Source organism: Saimiri boliviensis, chromosome 4 (genome assembly GCF_048565385.1).
Source record: "Saimiri boliviensis isolate mSaiBol1 chromosome 4, mSaiBol1.pri, whole genome shotgun sequence".
In the NCBI taxonomy this organism is placed as follows: domain Eukaryota; kingdom Metazoa; phylum Chordata; class Mammalia; order Primates; family Cebidae; genus Saimiri; species Saimiri boliviensis.
Window position 1 is genome coordinate 163,892,134 of NC_133452.1, and position 23,219 is coordinate 163,915,352.

The following is a 23,219-nucleotide window of genomic DNA, read 5'->3' on the forward strand; positions in this document are numbered from 1 at the left end:
TACATATTGGAGATAATGCATTCCTCCAGTGGGGGGTAGTTTATGTTGATTTCTCACTAGGCCTGCCTTTGGCAACATTCCTGAAAGCTCATCTGCATCCCTGCCCTCTGCTTCTAGTATTTGCCACTCTCTGCATGAACAAGTTCCTCCTTCCTGCAATGGGAAACAGGTGTGAAGTGGGACAGCTGTCACAATCTGTTTTGCTTTTGTCTTGCTGTTATTATTGGTAATGGTAGTTTGTTTCCATTTTAGTACTCACTAGCTTCCTTTTCCTGATCCTTTGATAGTGTTATCAGATAGGAGGTCCCAACCCAGACCCCAAGAGAGGGTTCTTAGATCTCATGTAAGAAAGAATTTGGGGTAAGTCTATACAGTAAAGTGAAAGCAGGTTTATTAGGAAAGTAAAGGAATAAAAGAAAGACTACCCCATGGGCAGCGAAGCAGCTTGAGCTGCTGTGCTAAGGATACTGATATGGTTTGGCTGTGTCCCCACCCAAATCTCATCTTGAATTCCCATGTGTTGTGGGAGGGACCCAGTGGGAGGTAATTGAATCATGGGGGCAGATCATTACCAGGCTGTTTTCATGATAGTCAGTAAGTCTTATGAGACCCGATGGTTTTATAGGAAGGAGTCCCTGCACAAGCTCTTTCATTGACTGCTGCCATCCATATAAGACATCACGTGCTCCTCCTTGGCTTCTGCCATGATTGTGAGGTCTCCCCAGCCACATGGAACTGTAAGACCATGAAACACTTTTTCCTGTATACATTACTCAGTCACACTTGATTAGCAGTGTGAAAATGGGGTAATACAGATACTTACAGTCTTTTATTATATACTAAACAAGGAGTGGATTATTCATGTCTTTTCCAGGAAAGATGTGGACAATTCCCAGAACCGAAGGTTCCTCCTTTTTTAAGATCATATAGGGTAACTGCCTGACATTTCCATAGTATTTATAAATTGTCATAGAGCCGGTGGTAGTGCCTTCTATCATGCTAACACATTAGTGTATAAGGAGCAGGGAGGATGACCAGAGGTCACTCTTGTTGCCATCTTGGTTTTGGTGGGTTTGGGCGGGCTTCTTTACTGCAACCTGTTTTATCAGCAAGGTCTTTATGACCTGTATCTTTTGCCAATGACCCTTCTCATCCTGTGACTTACAATGTGTAACCTCCTGGGAATGCAGCCCAGTAGGTCTCAGCCTTATTTATTCAGCCCCCATTCAAAATGGAGTCATTCTGGTTCAAACACCTCTGACAACAGGACAGATCTGGAATGAGCATGTCTGGATAGACTCATGTCCACAACAATGAAAGTCATAGATATCTGCAAGGACTGTGGGGCCAAGGATTCAGGGGCTCATTCTTTCTCCTCTCTGTGTGTGCTGGTTGCCGCAGGAGTAGAATGTTCCATGCTGTGCATGGGGTCTGCTACTATCATGCCAGAGCATGATGAATCATAGGCGGCAAAATGGCAGAAGGCTCTGTGAGCATCCAGGAAGGTGCAGTGCTGAAGAGTCTTCTGCTTGGTGTACGAAGAAAGGAACCTGTTTCACAATCTTGACTTTATTTTGAGTAGTTGGACCAGAGGGACTGCAGCTGGGTCAAACTCCGTATTCCCTTGGCTATTAGGGTCAGCACCTGATCAGACAGGCCAGGTGCCCAGAGTTAGCCCAGTGGCTCCCAGAATTCAGGTTTAATTTCTCACCCACCTGTGTCCTGAGCTCTCCTTACTGGTTCCCTTGGACCACTCCATCTACTTAAGCAAGCGTTTATTATGTTCTTATCATAAATACCTCTTACAACTAAGACTTATACATGTGATAAGCTCTTATTGTGAGGTAGTAGTGCATCTTTTTTCCCCATGAAGTAATCATTCTAACTTGAGTGGTTGACAGTACTTTCATTTTGAAGTGGAGAAGTTGGAGCTGAATCATTAAGGACTTGACCCAATCTTTCCTTCACAGAGCACAAAGCAGAGCAATGGTCTCAGGGATCCCATACAGCTCTAAGCTAGGGGCACTCACTGCTGCATTAGTGACTCCCATTTTCTGTCCTGGGTGGCTGACCCTGGCAATTGAAAAAGATCTGAGATCTGCATGACTGTAAGGAGAAAAAAGGAGAAACAGAATGGGACAGAGAAGACAGAAGGCTGACTCAGATGCAAATGAGCCTCACTGCTGTTACCACCCCTTTTCCACCACACCCTTCAGAGCAGTTATAAAACCATAAGCAACCTAGAAATGGAAAAAAAAAAAAAATAACATCAGCTAGGAAGGCTTAAGGACTCCGAAGGGAGTTGGTGGTAAAAGGTAGAAAGATCTCAAATCAGAGTCTGTGAACTGATTCTCTGCAGGCTTCCGGCTTTTAGATAACTTTGTTGGGTCACATGATAGTTTACTGAGTTATTAATTGGTTCCTTCTTTTTACTGCTGTAAAAGAAGGATATTCTTTCCTACGTTTTCCCCTCCTTTACAGCAGAGGCTGAGTGCAAAATATATGAGCAACGTCACTGTCGCTAGTTTTCTCCTGAATCTTATGAGCCCCGCCTCCCATGGTAGTTTCACTTCTCAGTTTAATCCAGTCTGAGTTAACTTCCTGACCCAGGCCTCAGGAAGTGGCAGCTACGGACGGGACTAGCCGCAAATATCTAAGTGTCTGAGCAGTGTAGGTTATGGAAAAGGTCCAAACTAAGGTTTTCTCAGTGGACATGTGAGTGTGTGCTGGCGGCAGGTGGGGTGGAGGATATATTTCCTGACCACAGGGCCCCTCGACCTCTGAAAATGATCTGGACTTTGTTTTATAGCTGTCATCTCTTTCCCACTCATTCTTTCACCAGACTTTACATCAAACTCAGAAGAAGAAGGTAGGTGTGTGGGGCCCAGGACAGGAATCCTGGAGCCTTGGAAGGAGGGGAGCCCCTTCTCCCCAGGAGCACAGTGCCGCCGGCAGAGAGGGGCCTGGTGTGTCACTGGAGGAAGTAGCCTGCAGAGGAATACACGCCTTCAGAAGAAATTCTGTGTGGCTCCGAGAGACTGATCTGGTTGCAAGAGGAAAACAGCCTACCGGGTACCTGTAGTTAAATTTCTGTTTTTTATTCTAGGCACTGTCATTTCAAAGAAGAGCCCCTCTTCAAATTTCCTACCCACTCTGCCGTGTCCTAGAGGAGCTCCCAGGGCTAGGGGTGTGTGGGGTGGAGGTGGGGGTGCAGAGAGAGCCTGTTCTCAGAAGGGGCAGACTTCTTTTCTCCTGGTCACTCCTCCATTGCCTAGGGGGTCCAGCACCTGAAACACCTGGCCTCCCCCATCTTCTTTCTGCCTTCCCTACCTCCTTGGGTCTGCAAACTCTTTATGTTGCAATTACTCTGAACTTGTCCCTTGAGATAGGTCCTGTCCTGGAGAAGAGATATTAATAGTAAACTTCCTAGTTCTGCAGGAGCTCTGCTCCCAAGAAATAACTGTTCCTCAGGACCAAACCCTCTGCTTTACAGCCCTCTTTGTAATTCTCGTTCCCTCAGGTTAGGGAAAGGGAATGAAAAGGATGAACTAGTTCTCCCGGTTTTTCTGGTTGCCTTGATTGCTTCCTTTATCCTCCTCGTGGGGTCTCTAGCAAGACCTTATTAGCCAGGGAAGTCGTTAGGTGCCTCCTTCTGTTTGCAGGAGAGAGAGCTATTCACTGTTGTCCTTTCTCTTTCTTTTGTCCACTATACCTCCGCTCCTAAACCCAAAAACAAAAAACAAAAAAGCCCACCTTATTAACCAGTGTCGGTTGTTGTTCTTTGTGGGGGATGGGAGGGATTGAGGTGGAGTCAAATTTGATTGTCGTGATGGGTATAAGAGCCAAGGGAAAACTTCCTCTGCCTTTTGAAAGGTCGATGAAAAGTCAATTCACAAAAGGCAGGTTAATTGGAAAAAAGGCACACAAATTTATTAACATGTACGTGAGGTAGAATCACAGAGTGATTACTCCGCTTCCAGTGGGGCTCACATACTTATATAGCCTTATTTCAGAGCGGAAGGGTGATATCAGGAGAATATAGGTAATTCTGTTGAGGGGCAGTAAACGATGACTAGGGAGAATAAAGGAATATTTGGAAGGATGAATGAATGAGGGCATAGAGTTTAACTTGTAAATGGTTCTCTCTGGAAAATGAGCAAACCTGAGAGACAGACATTATTTTGTGAAAGTGTCTGATTAGGTCTGGTTACATTCTTAGTCCTCTTTTCTTCAATACAAAATGAGATAAGAGGGATTGGAAGGAAAAACAGTTGTTCTCCTTGGCTAGTCTGACTGGTCTTTATGAAGATGGTAAAAAAAATCTCTTCCAGCATCTGCTGATCACTAAGGGCCTTTAATTCAAAATACTCATTATACCTGGGAGCCATATATTGGGGTGAAGTTCCCATACTCCTTCAGTGGAATCTGTCATAGATCACCCAATTGCCTGAATGTTTCTACCAATTACAAAGAGTAATTCTGCTATCAATTACTCTTTTTTTTTTTTTTGAGACAGATTCTCGCTCTTTTAGCCAGGCTGGAGTGCAGTGGCATGATCTGGGCTTCCTGCAACCTCCCCTCCAGAGCTCAAGCGGGTCTCCTTCCTTAGCCTCCCGAGTAGCTCGGATTACAGATGTGCACCACCATGCCCAGCTAACATTTTGTATTTTTAGTACAGATGAGGTTTTGCCATGTTGGTCAGGCTTGTCTCAAACTCCTGACCTCAGATGATCCACCCGCCTCAATCTCCCAAAGTACTGCAGTTACAGGTGTGAGCCGTGCAGACCTGATACCAATTTTTGTTGAAGCTACTAAGAATAGGAAAGAGTTTCACCCTCCCAGAGCTCTCTCTCTTGCAGCTTTTGTGAGGAAGCCTGCATTGCTTCTTTCAGTGTTTGGTCCAAGGTAAATTTCTGTGATAACGGAATGTTGTATTTTTGGGCTTTTATGTAGTCACTAGCCGCATGCAACTATTAAGCAATCAAAATGTGGCAAATGGAACAGAAAAACTGAACTTGTTCTTTTTATTTAATTTTTATTAAGTTAAAGTTAAATTCCCACTCAGTGGCTCCTGTATTAGCTACACGGTTTATGCATCCTCTAAATTCCAATGCATTTCTTCTTTCTGGAGAGAAGACTTTAGCTGGGTGTGGTGGCTCATACCTGTAGTCCCAGATTCTCTGCCAGGATGAGGCAGGAGGATTGCTTGAACCCAGGAGGTCGAGGTTGCAGTGAGCTGTGGTCATACCACTGTACTCCACTACAGCCTGGGCAAGAGAGTGAGAACTTGTCTCATAAAGAAAAAGAAAAAAATTTAGAAGACTCTGAGAAAAGAAAAACAGCTTAGAGCAGTCTGAGCTATGTGAAATATCAAACTTTATCAGGAGCAGTGAGTGAGAGAGGAGGATGGATCTTCAGTTAAGACCCATGTTTAAAAGCATTTTGTGTTACAGGTCTCAGCCTGACTGGCTGCCTCGCCCATTACCTGCATATTCCTGCGATCTAGAATACAAAGAACAATGTACAGCCAATTAAAAGCTTATGTTATTTTAATGTAAATTCTTGGTAAACAACTCAAAAACTGCTTCTTCTTTTCCTTTAAACAACTACTTGTAATCGCTTGCTAATGAGGGCAACTTGAAGCTCTGTACCTGGGCTGCAGTTCTCAAACTTGGCCCAAACTCAACCTCGGCTTCTTCCTTTTAGGCCGACAGCATCATGACCTGTGGAAGTCAGTAGCAGCCAGCTCATCATCACGGAGTGGTGCAGCTGAGGTGCCTTTTCATCACTGGAAAATTCTGGCTGCTTCATCTCCATCTCCAGAGCCAATATTGGAGCTTTTTAAGAAAAGCTATGGCCTCAACCACCAGCACCAAGAGGATGATGGAGGAAGCCACCTGCTCCATCTGCCTGAGCCTGATGACGAACCCAGTAAGCATCAACTGTGGACACAGCTACTGCCAATTGTGTATAATGGACTTCTTTAAAAACCCAAGCCAAAAGCAACTGAGGCAGAAGATGCTTTGGTGTCCCCAGTGCCGGGCTCCGTTTCACTTGGATAGCGTCAGACCCAACAAGCAGCTGGGAAGCCTTATTGAGGCTCTCAAAGAGATGGATCATGAGATGTCATGTGAGGAACACGGAGAACAGCTCCATCTGTTCTGCGAAGATGAAGGACTGCTCATCTGCTGGCGCTGTGAGCGGGCACCGCGGCACAAAGGTCACACCACAGCGCTTGTTGAAGAGGTATGCCAGGGCTACCAGGTGAGTGTGTGGAGCAGGGGACTTGGCAAGCACCCCCGTCCTGTCCTGCTCCCTAGGAGCTGAGATGATTGAGCCTGAACCCTAACATTATGACTTGGAAATACAGCTTTCATCCTGTCATTCTTCTGAAAAAGAGTTTATGATGATTCCTTGTTATCTGGACTGTCTATCCTGACCTCAGTGGGATGGTTGGACTCTTATTCCTATCCATTTGTGTTATGCTGAATTTCTCCCTGCTTTAGAACAGGTTGTTTGCAAACCAAACATCCACATTTTTTTCTTGCTTCACACCAAGCATCTAATTTGAAAAACTGCAATATGTAAACCCATGTGATAGGGCCTGAAAACAGGGAAGAAAGACGCGTCACCTTTTAGGTATCCACGGTCTAGTAAAGAAGACAAACGATCAAAAATGTCTGCCTGGAGGTCCCTTGTTTTGGTGGTGGGGAGAGACTTTGAGGGTAAGGAGTGGTTCATTTCAGAAGTGACTCCTGAAGGACACAAAAATTGAACACCTAATGGAGGATTTTCATTTGCGGGATGAAGGGTCAGTGACATTGAAAGTATCACTCTGGTACCTCTACTGGTTTTGTTTGTTTGTTTGTTTGTTTGTTTTTGAGACAGGGTCTTGCTCTATATCCCAGGGTGGAGTGCAGTGGTGCGATCTCGATTCACTGCAGCCTTGGCCTCCTGGGCTCAAGTAATCCTCACACCTCAGCCTCCCAAGTAGCTAGGATGGGCACATGCCACCATATACGGATTTTTAAAAAAATTTTTTGTAGAGACATGGTCTGGCTTTGTTGCTTACGCTGGTCTCGAACCCCTGGTCTCCCTCCCACCTCGGCCTCCCAAAGTGCTGGAATTAGAGGTGTGAACCACTGTGACCAGCTACTCCAGCATGCCGATAATAAAAGGAATATCAAGGAGTAAAATTTAAACTATCCCTGTAAGAAAGGGAGGAGAGGGCACATTTTAAGCAAGATTCAAGAAGAAGACTCAAATATTTGGAAATACTTGGTTGTGGAAGGTGAAGCAGAGGGATTTTATGTGCCATCCAGGTTTCCTGTCAGAAAGCATATAAAGGAAGGTGGGACTTTGCTGTTGCCAGCATGGAGGAATGGGCATAGTCCTGATGTCCTTTTTTCTTCTCTATCTTGTCTAAATTTGAGGAAAATTGTGTCAGGCCTCTTATTCTGTCCCATGAGGCAGACGTGGTCTTGTATGAAGGCTCTAAGTCCTAAGGACATGTCAATCCTACCACCACTCAGCTCATGGCAGCTCTTCCTTAAACTCCATGGAGCAGTTACTAATTGCAATGATGATATTCCCATTTGAATTACTTTCCCAACAAGTAGTAAGAAAAGGAGCCTGCTTATGTTGAAATTGAGTTTGGTTACTTTACTAGATGGCCAATTTTGGGCATGTTATTTAATATCTTGATGCCTTGGTTTCCCCATCTGTAAATGGGGATAACAGCAGTGTCTCCCCTTTCTAACACATACCCAGGAAGTTGTTAAAAGCTTTAAGGATATTAAAACATAGAATGCGGCTGGGCGGGGTAGCTCAAGCCTGTAATCCCAGCACTTTGGGAGGCCGAGGTGGGTGGATCACGAGGTCAAGAGATCAAGACCATCCTGGTCAACATGGTGAAACCCCGTCTCTACTAAAAATACAAAAAATTAGCTGGGCATGGTGGCGCGTGCCTGTAATCCCAGCTACTCAGGAGGCTGAGGCAGGAGAATTGCCTGAACCCAGGAGGCGGAGGTTGAGGTGAGCCGAGATCGCGCCATTGCACTCCAGCCTGGGTAACAAGAGCGAAACTCCGTCTCAAAAAACAAAAACAAAAACAAAAAACAAAACAAAACAAAAAACATAGAACGCATAGAATAGCACTTGGCATATAGAAAGAGCAATGTCATCTTTTGCTAAAACAGTTACATAGAACCCTTTCCTGAGAACGCTTGAGAATTAATGAGATTAATGAGTATACTTGTTGGGTTTACAGCAGACAGGAGACAATTCTTTTAGCATTGACTACAACTAGCAGTTTGGGTCAGCTTCAAATCACTTTCAATAGCAATATGAGAAACTTTTCTGAAGAATAAGCTAAAAGCTTGACATGAATCATTTTAAATTGGTTTCATGATACCATTCTTCAAAAGATACCAGAATTCCCGTCTTCCATAAACTGTTTCTAATAACCAGCTGGCATCCTGATTTCTCCTGACTCGTAAGACAAAAAATTGTATCTGTGCCATTGGTATTGGTTATGCATGGTCCACCATGTTATTTTACAAAATCTTTTAGATGATGGTTACCTTGTTCTGTGTACAACCTTTTCCTGGCAGGATTCCAGTGGTGGATATAGCTCAGGCTCTGGGTAAACAGATGAGGTTGCAATTGTAGCTCCACCACCTGCCAATTATAGCCCTTTGGGCAAGTTATGTTACCCCTTTCTTAGCCTCATTTTCTACAGCACAGAAATGATGTTTAAAATCCTACCCATTGTTGAGGGTTGCCAAGTGGATCAGTGTGTTCCTGCACATAGAGCCTTTAGCATGCTCTCTAGCAAAAAACGATGAGAACTCAAAAAGTATTGGCTATTATTCAAATATATCTTAGAAGGTTGGGATTCCCCCTAGGTCCCTAATGAAGAGTCAAATTGAATAGACTTCACTTATCAGATTTTTCCTTCAGGAAAAGCTCCAGAAAGCTGTGACAAATTTGAGGCAACTTGAGGACAGATGTACGGAGCAGAAGCTGTTCACAGCAACACAAATAACTAAATGGAAAGTAAGAATCTGACTTCATTGATCTCAAGCTATTTTCCATTCTAGAGCTTAGGCATAGGGGATGATGGAGGTAATGTACAATGATGATTTATTAAACCAAATCAGAAAAAATGAATCCCAAGGAAGAAACCATTATTGATATTTATGCCTCTAGTCGTTTACATCCATGAGAATTGAGCACCAACCCCTTCCATATTTCAACCACAGTTGGCTGCAATTCCTGAGACCTCAGTCAGAAGAAGCAGAATTGGTCTGCCTGTTTACCTTGAACAAGACTTGACTAGGTCTCAAACTTTTAATACCTCAAAATAAACCTGGTTTGCAGGCCTCAACTCATTACCCTGGCACTTTTACCATGGCAGAGCATCTGGCTCTCAAGTTTACAGGTACAGAAACCAACCTTTGTGAACATTTAGAAAACAGGATGACTCCAGATTCAAATTCATACTAATCAAGCTGATGAGGCTGAGGGAAATATACTTGATTTATAAGTACTACAACAACCGACACACTTGCAACTACAGACTATACGGTCTCTCAGACTATTTCTGTGGCCTACCAGCCTCCACATTATCAGAGCCACATTCTTTTGTGGAAATATTTAGGTTTGTGCAAGCGTAATTGTGGTTTTTGCCATTCAAAGTAAAGGCAAAAACTACAATTACTTTTGCACCAACTTTTGTGTAATTCCCTAGCTTGCAGTAAAATCCCACAAACTGATGACTAATTTTCCCTCTTGCAAGGATCCTTTCTAACCTCTGCTCTGATCCTTTGTTTGTGGATGTTGATCTTGAGCTCCTGAGTATACTCTTACTTCTCTCATTTCCAGGATCTTGGACAATAGAGGAGACCTTGATTGTTATTAACATATATGAAAACCCACCTATATAAGAGTTAAAGCTGTACCTGTCCCCTGCACAAAAACTCCACTTCATACTAAGTCAGAGACCTTTCTACTACATCATAGTCAGCAAAACACTGGATGAATTTATTTTCATTTTTGAATTTTTATTTTTTTTAAGATAAGTAGAGAGTTTATTTGGGCCAAGTTTGAAGCCTGCAACCCAATAGCATAAAGTTATCCTGAATACACACTCCTACTGCATTAATTTAGATAGCACTAATGGAAATTGCAATTTTACATCTCAGATGAGACTTTCATTTGATTTTTGTCAGTCTTACACAAAGGAATGCTGAAGATGAGCCTAGGGTAGTAGATAAATATTTTTCAGTTAACCATAATAAACGCCTGCCACACCCAGAGCTCCCCCTGCCAAGAATTATGGACCCTCTTACCAGCCTGATTGTCTTAAAATCAAACGTTGGTGATGTTCATTATAAGCCTTTACTTCAAGAAAATCCCTCAGACCCAGAAATAACTTCTTAAATCCCAAGTAAAAACTTCTTTTTATCTTTGTGATTGATAAAGTGTTTGAAGTTGGTCCTAGTTCCACAATCAAATTATCTAGCACTCCTAACCCAGCTTTTTCCTGCCTTGACTGAGGAACAAGGAAATTAATTGAGTGACTGTAAGGAATCTGGGACAGCCTCTCCCACATGTGAGTGCCTGCCTCCCACACATGACTCTGCAGCAGGAACCTGGGGACATGCTTCCAGCTTCAGTGACTCATGGGAAAATAAAGTCCAAGGGACTGACTGCACTGTGTGTGTGTGTGTTAAAATGCGTACAACACTTAAGCATTTAACCACTTTTAAGCATACGGTTCAGTAGAATTAAGAACTTTTACACTGTTACGTTGTTGTGCGACTATCGCCATACCATCTCCAAACTGGAACTGGGTTTCATCTTTCATCTTCCAACTCAAACCCACTACCCATTAAACAGTAACTCTCCATTCTCCTGTTTTGCCAACACTTTGTACCTACTATTTTACTTTCTGTCTCTTTGGACTTAACTATTCTAGATACTTCAAATAAGCAAAGTCCTAGAATATCTGCCCTTTTATTTCTGGCTTATTTTGCTTAAATGTCTTCAAGGCTTATCGTGCAGTAGCATGTATCAGACTTTCATCCTTGTTTATCCATTTATCCATAGATGGACATTTGGTTTATTTCCACCTTTTGACCATACTTTCTTGACTCCAGGAGAAGATACAGATTCAGAGACAAAAAATCCAGTCTGACTTTAAGAGTCTCCAGCGTTTCCTACATGAGGAAGAGAAGTGTTATCTCTGGAGACTGGAGAAAGAAGAACAACAGACTCTGAGTAGACTGAGGGACCATGAGGCCAGTCTGCGGCTGAAGAGCGATGAACTCAACAGCCACATCCTGGAACTGGAGGAAAAATGTCAGGGCTCAGCCCAAAAATTGCTGCAGGTGAGGCTGTGGACTTGGAATAGGGAAAAAAGGTGTATTATTGTGCCATTAGAGGAGAATGGTAAGGAAGCATGGAAGATAAAGTAATGCATCTTTTAGAAATACATCAGTGCCATCAGGCTGGCCTTCACTACTCTGTAGTGTACCTTTATGTCAATTAGAAAAATAAACTTCTCAGCTAACATAGCGTGGCCAAATGGAACCATGGGATAATATTCGCCACTCTTTGCCTCCTTGGCCTGTGTGCACAGAACCCTGGCCGTCAGACTCTCTCCTGAACTAATCCTCTAGGTGACGGGTGGGTGATGAAGTGGGGCAGCCAGGATGAGTGATAACGTTTTCCCTGATTTGCTTGTAGACCCCTTGCTCCAGAGCTGTTATGGTACAGTCTATAGCTGTGTCTATATGAAGACAAACATCTGGAGTCATTAATTCTGCTTCTAACTAATAGGATTGGTGACTATACTATAAGGTTGAGTATATAGCATGATTGCTTTACCACCATGTGATACCTGCTGCCATCTTCATAGTGACCCAGTCTCAGGGCTGTGCATGGATTCACCACTAAGGACTTTTTTTTTTTTTAAAAAAAAGAGGTTTATTTAGCACATAGTTATTCAGACTGGGAAGCTTAAGAGCATAGCTCTGGCTCCTGGTAAGGGTTTTTGTGCTGCACAATGTGGCAGAGAAGGTCAGAGGGGAAGTGGACATGTGCAGAGAGCCAAACAGAAGGAGGAAACTTGCACTGGAACACTTGCTCTCGAGAGAACTAATCCATTACTGCAATAACTAATCTATTCTCCAGAGAGTGAGAACTCACTACCATGAGAACAGCACCAAGCTATCTATGAAGGATCCACCCCTATGACCCAAACACTTCCACCAGGCCTCACCTTCCAACACTGCCACACTGGGGGTCCAGTTGTAGGGTGGTAAAAAGAGAGGTGTGAACACTCAATTTTAATCCTTTTTTCTCAGTCATCCAATATACTCAGTAGCACCCTGGGAAGCACTGGGTCAGTCAAGCACAGAGGCAGGTGTATCTCAGGTTTCCTCATTTCTCTACGAGGAAAAGAATAAAAGATGAGTGATGTGGACCTTTATGATGATTGATTTCTAATCTGGGCTCACTCTGAAGGAAATCCAATTACCAAAAGCAAGTCTTGACAGAGGGAGCAGGGGCAAAGCTCCTGGCCCTCAGGCTTCAGCAAGGAAGAGAATAGATGCAAATGTTGAGAAACATCCTGCCATGCTGAATCTCCCAGAAGCTGGTGGGAATTACTCCATCTGGGTATCCATCAATATCTAAGACTGGTGAGAATTATTCTGAGTATCCGTCAGTATCTAAGACTGGGGTAACTCTCTTTACTTTTTTGGGAAAAGCAAAGAATAGCAGCCCTGCATGCCAAGCCCCATGAAATACTGATGTTCCCATGCTCACCTTTTGTTTTTGTTTCTTCATAGAATGTGAATGACACTTTGAGCAGGTACGTCCTGTGTGAATGCAGGGGGGAGGGGGGTGTGTATATAGAACTGAATGAAATGCAGCACTGAAGAAGTCTCTGCCTCTACTTATTCTAGGAGTGGGGCTATGAAGCTGGAAACACCAGAGGCCGTCTCCTTGGAGCTTCATACTATGTGCAATGTTTCTGAGCTTTACTTTGATGTGAAGAAAATGTTAAGGAGTCATCAAGGTATATGCACTAAAGAATTCCTAAATGCTGTGAATGGAAGGGGCCTTACATAGTAACCAGGTTTACCACCCGTCCCTTGGCAGGCTCACAGCCAAAGAGGTTGTTAATTTCAATAGAGCTTTCATACTCTCCCTGGTTAGTCTGATTGACTGCTTAGAGGTGAGTGAGCATTGCATTCTGGTTATCTGCGCAAACTTTTCAAATTATTATTCTTTCACTTATTAGCCATAGTACTCCAACTGACTCAGTTTCCCCATCTGAAAAATAAAAATATTAACAGCTCCCACTTCATTGGGTTGTCAGCAAAATTAAATGCATCAACATGTACAAGGTGCTTAGCACAGTGACTGACACATGATCGTAATACCACATCATGGTATTGGATGTGATCATAGTGTTTATTATTAATGTATCAGTCAACTCTTAGAGCAATGCAAGAAAGCTGGTGAGTATGATAGCCCATCATTCACATGATTGTAGGAACTTCACTCAGATAACAGATGAAAAATGTTATAACCAGTTTACTCATTCCAAAACATTAGAACCATTTACTGAGTTTCCTGCTCCCTTAATTTTTTAAATCAGTGCTGACTATCCTTCCACAAATTTGTATCCATAAGTACAAAATCAAAAATCTCTGAAAATGTAAACTTTTATCATAATTCATTTGGCTGCAAAAATCTGGCCTACCCTGAAATGATTTGGTGGTTATATTAGTTATCTATTAGTACAATTTACCATAATTTAGCACCTTAATACAACACCCATATATTATCTCAACTTTTGTAGTTCAGGAATCTGGGCACAGCTTAGTTGGGCCAGCTGCTTAGGGTCTGACAGAGCTGCATTTAAGATGTTGGTCAGGCTGTGTTCTTATCTGGAGGCTCGGCTAAGGAGGAATCCACTTCCAAGCTCACTCAGGTAGCAGGCAGAATTTATTTCCTAATGGTTGCAGGACTTTGGGCCCTGGTTGTTTCTGAGTCTTGGCTGGAGGTTGCCCTCAGCTTCTACAGGCCACCCCGCAGCTCTTTGCACATGGGCTTCCAACATGGCCAGTTATTTCTTCAAAGAGAGCTCAGGAGACAGACTCTTAAGAGCAAATCTGCTAGCAAGATGGAGTCTTACATAATGAAATGTAATCATAGAAATTATATCCCCTCGTCTTTGCCATATCCTGTTGGTCAGAAGCAATTCATAGGCCCTGCTCACACTCAGAGAGAAGGAATTTTATGAGGGTGTGAACACCAAGAGGCAGGAATCATGGAAGGCCACCCTGGAGTCTGTCTTCCACCGTGGCCAAACCTGAACTGCACTGAATATTTAAAAGTCTTTGTTTATCCCACTTAATTTGAATAAATGTTTTGTTGCAGAAATAATGATGAATTTGATTACAGGACTCTACCTTAGGCCCTGATGGGGTTGAACTTTAGAGTATATGCATTTTTTGGCTTTTATAACTTCTAAACTAATTTGAATGGCAAAGCCCATTTGGTTCCAGGGGTTTCAGATAAGGAATTATAGACCTGTGTTCCCCTCAACTACACAACAGCAAACAATAACAAAACCCAGAAGCACTCTGTATTTCATCCTGACTTTATGTAGGTTTTGCTGGGATTTCACTGAGTTAATGTGCCTAGTCTCATCTTTTACAGAAGGAATCACAACATGGTTCAAGTGAAACTGTTTCTTAAATGGGCTTATCTTTTAACTAAATATTTCTCCCCTCTTAAACATTGTTTATTAAATTTTTCTTTTTTTTAGTGTTCTTCTGAGATGGAGTGTCACTCTGTTGCCCAGGCTACTGTGTAGTGGCACAATCTCTGCTCACTGCAGCCTCGCCTTCCCAGGTTACAGCGATTCTCCTGCCTCAGCCTCCTGGGTAGCTGGGATTACAGGTGTGCACCACCACGCCTGGCTAATTTTTGTATTTTTAGTAGAGATGGGGTTTCACCATGTTGGCCAGGCTGGTCTCAAACTCCTGACCTCAGGTGATCTGCCCAACTCAGCCTCCCAAAGAGCTAGGATTGCAAGTGTGAGCCACTGAACCCGGCCTAAAATTCCTCTTATTACAAAAGTGATACAAATAATTTATTTTTAAATTCATGTTTATTTCACATTGCCTTCAAGAAATGCAACAAATAAATTTTAATTAGTCAAACAATATAGAAGACATAAAAAGAAAGTTCAAGGTTTCACCCACCCCTTTCCAGTCTGACTTCTGTAGGTAGGGTAACCTATATCTTTCCCTAAGTTTGTACAAACATGTAATACACCTTGGAGTGACTTGCTGGTATGAGGGAAGCGTATCATAGTTTTACTACACCTTGGAGTGACTTGCTGGTATGAGGGAAGCATATCATAGTTTTTCTATAAAACTGACGAGGTCCATTTTTGCTTAATAAAGATGCATGTTCTATCAGTAGTAAGTAGAATTTAAACCAGTGATTTCACTTCTTTAATGTTAGGCCTCCCCAGGCTTTCTTTGTTTTTTGAATGAGTTTTATTCAAATACTTTTTCTAAGAAGTATTAATTTTGTCAGTGTTTTCAATTTTATTAGAGCATACATTTATAAAGTTCTGTAATATTTAAAAATTTTCTGTATTCATTCCATTTGTGCCTTCTGTCTTACTTTGATAAAGCTCATCAGAGATATATCTACTTTATTATTTTTTTTTAAAGAAGCTACTTTTTTTCCCTCTTTACTGCATTGTTATTTTCTTTAACTTCACTAATTTAATACCTGTTTTTCCTTTTAAAAATTTTTATTTGGGTTTCTATGTTCTTTTTAAAATTTAAATTAGATGCTTAACTCATTAATGTTCAGCTTTTAAATTTTTCTATGATTAGCATTTAAAGCCTGCAAATTTTCTTCAAAATTCTGCTTTAGCTTCATTGTATATTTTTATAAGTAACATTTTATTACTCTTCCTTTCTTCATTTTATGATTTATTAGTATTTTACATTTCCTAATATTTAGAATTTTTTTAGTCATCTTTTTACTATTGGTTTATAATGTTATATTGAGGTTAGAGAAAATCTGTGTAATACAGGTTTACTAAAATTTGTTGTGGGGTGCGGTAGCTCATGCCTGTAATCCTAGCATTTGAGAGGCTGAGGCAGGTGAATCATGAGGTCAGGAGCTCAAGACCAGCGTGGCCAACGTGCTAAAACCCCGTCTCTACTAAAAATACAAAAATTAGCTGAGCATGGTGGTGTGTGCCTGTAATCCCAGTCACTCGGGAGGCTGAGGCAGGAGAATTGCCTGAACCAGGACCCGGGAAGCAGAGGTTGCAGTGAGCTGAGATGACACCACTGCCCTCCAGCCTGGGCTACAGAGCAAGACTCCGTCTCAAAAAAAAAAAAAAAAAAAAAAAAAGGAAGAAAAAACAGCAAAAAAGAAAGTACATTTTAGCCAAAAGAACTCTGGCTAAATAAAAAAGGAAAAGAAAAAAAAGAAATTTGTTCAGACTGTTTTCTGCCTAGTACATACTCAGTACATGTTCCGTCTGTACCTGAGAAAACTGCGTATTCTCAGCTTACCGTTACTAGACAGTTGCTGAGCTGTACGTATTGACTATGAGATAGGGCTTCTTAGATTGTTCAGACCTTCCATGTCTTTCCTTATTTTTTTGTTTTGGTCTGCTTGATCTATCGGTTATGGAAAGAAGAATGTTAAACTATCCCATGATGATTGTAGACTTGTCAATTTCTCCTGTAATTCTGTAATTTTTGCTTTGTATATTAACAATTATAAACATGAATGCACTATATTATTAATCTTCCTAGTGAACTGTACATTTTACGTTTCATCTTTCTTTAGGTGTCTCTCTTCACTCTGTCCTTTTTCTAGACTCTTTTTTTTTTTTTTTTTAAAGAGACAGGGTCTCACTATGTTGCCCAGGCTGGAGTGCAGTGGCTATTCACTAGCGCGATCCCACTACTGATCATCACGGAAGTCTGACCTGCTCCGTTTCCGACCTAGGCTGGTTCACCCTCTTTAGGCAACCTGGTGGTCCCCCGCTCCCGGGAGGTCACCGTATTGATGCCGGACTTAGTGCGGACACCCGATGGGCATAGCGTACTACAGCCCAGAACTCCTGGGCTCAAGCAACCCTCCAGCCTCAGCCTCCCAAATAGCTGGGACTACAGGCACGAGCCACCGCCTTCGGCCATTCTGTCTTTTTTTTTTTTTTGGCCGTCTTGCTCTATCGCCCAGGCTGGGGTGCAGGAGTACAGAGGCAAAATCTCAGCTCACTGCAACATCCACCTCCCCAGTTCAAGCGATTCTTGTGCCTCAGCCTCCCAAGTAGCCGGGATTACAGGCATGTGCCACAATGCCCAGCTAACTGTTGTATTTTTAGTAGAGACAGGGTTTCACCATGTGGATCAGTCTGATCTTGAACTATTGGTTTCGAGTGATCTGCCTGCCTTGACCTCCCAAAATGCTTGGATTACAGGCATGAGCCACCACGTTCCTCTTTTCGTTCTTAATAATGCTCTGACTTAATATCTTTTGATATAATACTACTATAGCTATATGATTATATCATCTATCTTTTAACTTTCAGTCTTTCTATATGTTTTTGTTTATGTGTCACTGCAATAGATAGGTGGAATTTTAGAAATCCAGTTGATATTTTCTCTCAAGTGGTATTACTACCCTATAAACATTTTAATTTCTCAACATGGGATTTCCTGGGTCATTCAGGTAGCATGAATGAAACCCCAAATTTCTGTGAGTTAGGTGGATAACAGCTGACTGAATAGAGTCTGAAAAAGAGGGTGTTTACAAAGGTGAGGATTTGGGAAATCCACAAGGAACAGGGAATCATCCAGAAGTAGGAACACTTAGCCATCACCTCTTCTGGGCCTCAAGTGGCAGGTGTAGGGAGCTATAACTATAAGAGAGTGTACCCAGAGGCAGAGGAATGTAGACCCTCCAAATCATAGCCGGTGGTGAGGGACTGGGGTACTGAGTGCTCCCAGGTTGCGTCTTTGTGCCCTATGGTCTCCTTTGGTGCTTCCCATTGGCTGAACCAAGCAGAAGCCAGAGGACAGAAAGTGACCACAGGGATCAGCCTTCCTGGGCACAGAGTAAGACAGAAAGGTGAGGGAATAATTTGGAAGAACAAATAACGTCCAGCACCGGAAGTATTTCTGAGTGCCTGAATTTCTTTATTGTCATAGACCAGCTGATCAGTGTTTAAGCCAGCAGTACAGTGGTTTCTTAACTTTCTGGTTAGAACATCCTATTACCATTATTTATTTTTAAAACTACATACCATCCAGTATCTCACTTTAGGTTATCGGATTTTTTTTTCTGTCTTGTTTGATTCCAGTCTGATACTTTTCATGTATATTGATCCTCAGTGTATTGTCATCTCATGCTAATCTCTATGGAACATTATCTGAGGGGAAAGAGAAGAGCTTATAATTAAAAGTCATGGAACTAGGCATGTGTCACACAACCTGGGTCTTCCAATAACAAGCTAAGACATTAGCTGAGTCATTTTCCTTCCCTGATTCTCAATGTTGGTGGTTATTCAGTAGAGAAGGGAAAAGCTATGTTTATGCTCAACTGTTTCATGATTCCTGGAAGTCTTGCATGGGAGAGGAACTTTGGACAGGATGGTAACCATATTAACTGGTTAGTTCTGTACCTTGACATCCCTGAATAACTAAGTCAAAGATGATGTTGATGATATTATTATCACTACCGCTTATTAGGTGCTTACCATGTATCAGGAATTTTGCCTCGCATTAGCTAAACATAGCATATTCAATCCTACCCACATTTCTTTGCAACAAATATGATAATTTCCACTTTATAGTTAACAAAACTGAGGCTCAGAGAGTTAAATGACTTGCCTAAGCTCACATGGTTTATATGAAACAATATTTGGGTTTGAACACAGGCTAGTTTTATTGAAAGTAACTTGTGGCTGGGCACGATTGCTCACACCTTTGTAATCCCAGCACTTTGGGAGGCCAAAGTGGGTGGATCACCTGAGGTCAGGAGTTCAAGACCAGCCTGGCCAACATGGTGAAACCCCATCCCTACTAAAAATATAAAAATTAGCCAGTTGTGGTGGTGCACACCTATCATCTCAACTACTCAGAAGACTGAGGCGGGAGAATTGCCTGAACCCGGGAGGTGGAGGTTGCAGTAAGCCAAGATAGAATAAGACTGAGTCTCAATAAATAAATAAATAAAATATGTTCTTTGCACCAACGAAAGTGTGTGTTTGTTTCTGCAGTCAGTGTGACTCTGGATCCAGATACAGCTCATCATGAACTAATTCTGTCTGAAGATCGGAGACAGGTGACTCGAGGGTACCTCCAGCAGAATCAGGACACTTCCTCTCGGAGATTCAGCGCCTTGCCCTGTGTCTTGGGTTGTGAAGGCTTCACCTCAGGAAGATGCTACTTTGAAGTGGATGTTGGAGAAGGAACTGGGTGGGATTTAGGCGTTTGTATGGAAAATGTGCAGAGGGGCACTGGCATGAAGCAAGAGCCTCAGTTTGGATTCTGGACCCTAAGGCTGTGCAAAAACAAAGGTTATGTAGCACTTACTTCTCCCCCAACTTCCCTTCATCTGCATGAGCAGCCCCTGGTTGTGGGAGTGTTTCTGGACTGTGAGGCTGGAGTCGTATCCTTTTACAATGGGACTACTGGCTGCCACATCTTTACCTTCCCAAAGGCTTCCTTCTCTGATATTCTCCGGCCCTATTTCCAGGTTTACCATTATTCTCCTTTGTTTCTGCCTCCCCTAGATGATTAAGGAGAAAAACAGAGGCTCTTTCATTTAACCAGCCCAAAGAAAATAATGTAAATCACATAAGGGCAGAAATTTGGTCTGTTTTCTTCACTGCCATTTCCTTAGTACTCAGAATAGTGCTGGGATTTTAGTGGATATGTAATGAATTTATGCTGTATAAATGGACTTAGAAACTAAAAATAGCACAGTTGGTTGACCTGCACTGGGGCAAAGCAAGGTAATGGCTATGATCATACATTGCTCCATCTGTCTTTAATGGATCAGGGCTCTGATTTCCAAGGTCTTCAGGTGAGTGAGGAGACCCACAAGTCAGAATGTCTGTGTTCTCCTAGTTTGTTTGCTATTTGAACTCATGGGTGATGAAAGAAAGCTGCAATTGTCTGCCAACTGTATTAAAACAAAAAGGTGGAAAATCAAAATAGTATTGACACTTCCAACCACTGACAGGTTGTTTAATAATCTGAGCAGCAGTTCTGGAGGCTACCAGACTTTCAGAGATCTGCCTGAGAAACAGCCAAGCAAAGTGTGAGAGAAGGGTTAAGACTAGCCTACAATGAGATGCTTCAAATGAACAGGGAATTATGAGTAAAATCAAACTTTGGTAGGGTATTCAGTTCTGGAAAAGAAGTTGGTATTTTTCAGTCTGCTAGGACCAGTTACCTTGAAATATCTTTGAATCTAAGTAAATAGTTATTGCTGAAATGGTCGTTAGCAGTCCTATGATTCAGAGAAGATCAAATAGACTTAACTTCATTTTGAAAAAGACGAAATTACCATACCTGAGTCGGTAATGACAGGATTACAACTAAAACATAAACAACGTTAATGATGACCATAAAAAGTCACAAAATTGCTAAATGTTATAATTTAGAGTTGATATAAAAATTGATGGCCGGGTGTGGTGGCTCATGCCTGTAATCCTGGCACTTTGGGAGGCTGAAGCAGGCAGATCATTTGAGGTCAGGAGTTTGAGACCAGCCTGGCCAACACAGTGAAATCCTGTCTCTACTAAAAAAAAAATACAGAAATTTAACCTGGCATGGTGGCAGGTGCCTGTAATCCCAGCTATTTGGGAGGCTGAGGCAGGAGAATTGCTTGGGCCAGAGAGGTGGCGGTTGTCGTAGGCCAAGATTATGCTCTGTCTCTAAAAAAGAAGAAAAAAAAAAAATTGATGTTTACTGATGTTTGTTGAGGTCCTCTGACATCATCTGTGAGAATAGGAGAAATGAAGCAAGAGCTGTGTCTGGATGTCAGAGGCATGGTTGGGCCTCCACCTCTGCCTAAGGGAAGACATAAAAGAGGCCAGACTATTGCTCATGCTCCTTCAAGTCAGTAGTTCTAGTTATGTTGGTATAGGCTGGGTCATAACTAGCAAGTGAAGGGTAGCAGAATACGCCACCTTTGGCATAACAGGTATTTTGAGCTGAAGACAATTGAGAAAAAAATAGATTAAAAAAGAAAAAAAGGAAAAACTACCGCTGCCCTCTCCCTATTTGCCTAAAAGCAAGATAAAAATTTGTCAAGGCGTCCTTTTATCCTGGGAAGAACAAAAGTGAATCATCAGAGACTTTAGACTCCTATCAGCCTGGAGATAGCACCAGAGAAATCATACTAAAATTAAAATTGCCTTTCAACAATTTACTGTGTGAGAAACTCAAAGTCCTTTTCCTTGTCACTTAAAAAATATATTCTTTCGTTAATGCTGTGTAAACCCAAGTTCTAAATCCTCCTTTGAATTATTAATGTCACAACTGCCCAGTGTTGTGCAATGCATGTGTTAATAAACTTCTCTTTGTTTCTTTCTCATCTGTCTTTTGTTAGTCTAGCTTATAGGGCCGCAGATGGAGAACCTAAAACGAGTAGAGAAAAAAGATTTTTCTCCCCAACAGCAGGATTATCTCCTGTATTATTTGTTCTTTATCCTGGTAGTCTGAGTATGCTGACTCAGACCTGGGGAATAGGACCCAGTGGATAACCAAGGAACCCCACCTATGTTTAGGATCAGTAAAGAGGTAATCTGGATATTCCTAAACTCTTCTCTACCTCTTCCCACAGTCCTGTGTTATCCAAGTGTTGTCTTCCCCAAAAAGGAGAGGCCTCCCTAACATTGGCAAAGCCTAGCATATGCTGCTCAGAGGAAATTCTATATCCCTAAGCAGTTAGGTTGCTGAATAAGAAAGAATAATAACAAAATAAACATTTAATTAAATGGATGTTTTAAAAAATGAATAAACCTTTGGAAACCATAAGGAAGTCCAGAATAAAGATAAAATTTGAGATTAATTGGGGTGCAGGAAAGTTATGGAAAGAACATAAGTCTTACTACTCCCTATAAGGGAAAATCCTATTAAATTAGATAAATCATTAGCTATTCTGATGATTAAAGAATACAGGAAAAAGTAGGAACAAAATAATATATACTAGAATAATTATTTTAAAGATTAATTTGAAGTATTGGATGCAAATAAATTTGAAAGCCTTGATTAAAATACTTTTTAAAAAGAAACAAATGACCTAACTGACCCAAGAAGGGAAAGAAAATCTAAACATACTGACATATACAAAATGAAATTCAGAAATTTACAGAGTGGCCAGGCATGGTGGCTCACACCTGTAATCCTGGCACTTTGGGAGGCTGAGATGGCAGGATCATTTGAAGCTAGGAGTTTGAGACTAGCCTGGGCAACATACTGAGACCCCTATCTCTGGAAAAAAAAAATAGCTGGGCATGGTGAGATGTGCCTTAGTTTCAGCTACTCAGGAGGCTGAGGCAAGAGGATTGCTTGAGCCTAGGAGATCAAGGCTGCAGTGAGGCATGGTCATGCCACTGATCTCCAGCCTAAGTGACAGCAAGACCTTGTCTCAAAAAAGCAAAAAAAGTTACCGAGCTCCAACTAAATAATGTGGGGAAAAAAATTAGATGGTTTTATGGCTATTTTTTTTAAGGAAAAGCAATTCATGTATCCTTAAAGATTATATTAAGTTCTATACAATACGAAGCCCAAAATGACAGTGGCTGAAACAAGTTGATTTCTCTCCCATGTAAAGCAAGTCTAGATGTGGAAGTCTGGGAAACCCAGAAAATCCAGGTCTTGTTGGTATGTGGAAACTCCAGGAAATCACCAAATTCCCTCAATTACCCCTGGGATCCACGAGAGCCACTAAAGTTCACACTCATAACCCAAGTTGTAGGATGGAAAAAAGGATACAAAAGTAGGGTAAAGGGCATGTGTGCAACAGCTCTGTTTTACTCTAGTGTCCTAAATCCTATCATGCAACCTTTGGCTTGCCTTGCATTTGCCAGAATTTAGCCCATGGCCACACCTAAGAAGTCAGAAATATTAGCTGCTTTT

At 41.9% G+C, this 23,219-nt stretch overlaps 1 protein-coding gene across 2 annotated transcripts; it reads left to right on the forward strand.

Annotated features, from left to right (window-relative positions):
* Positions 1 to 2,529: 2,529 nt before the first annotated feature.
* Positions 2,530 to 21,672, forward strand: TRIM38 (tripartite motif containing 38). Of its 2 annotated transcripts, none has more exons than XM_003927284.4 (8): positions 2,530 to 2,715; positions 2,843 to 3,072; positions 5,707 to 6,264; positions 8,962 to 9,057; positions 11,163 to 11,393; positions 12,858 to 12,880; positions 12,975 to 13,087; positions 19,346 to 21,672. In XM_003927284.4, exons 3-8 carry the CDS (start codon positions 5,854 to 5,856, stop codon positions 19,867 to 19,869), a joined length of 1,398 nt encoding a protein of 465 aa, XP_003927333.2. In that variant the 5' UTR covers positions 2,530 to 2,715; positions 2,843 to 3,072; positions 5,707 to 5,853; the 3' UTR covers positions 19,870 to 21,672. The 2 variants fall into 2 exon arrangements, with proteins under 2 accessions (XP_003927333.2, XP_074254645.1); XM_074398544.1 differs by having other exon boundaries at positions 2,530 to 2,670.
* Positions 21,673 to 23,219: the final 1,547 nt, after the last annotated feature.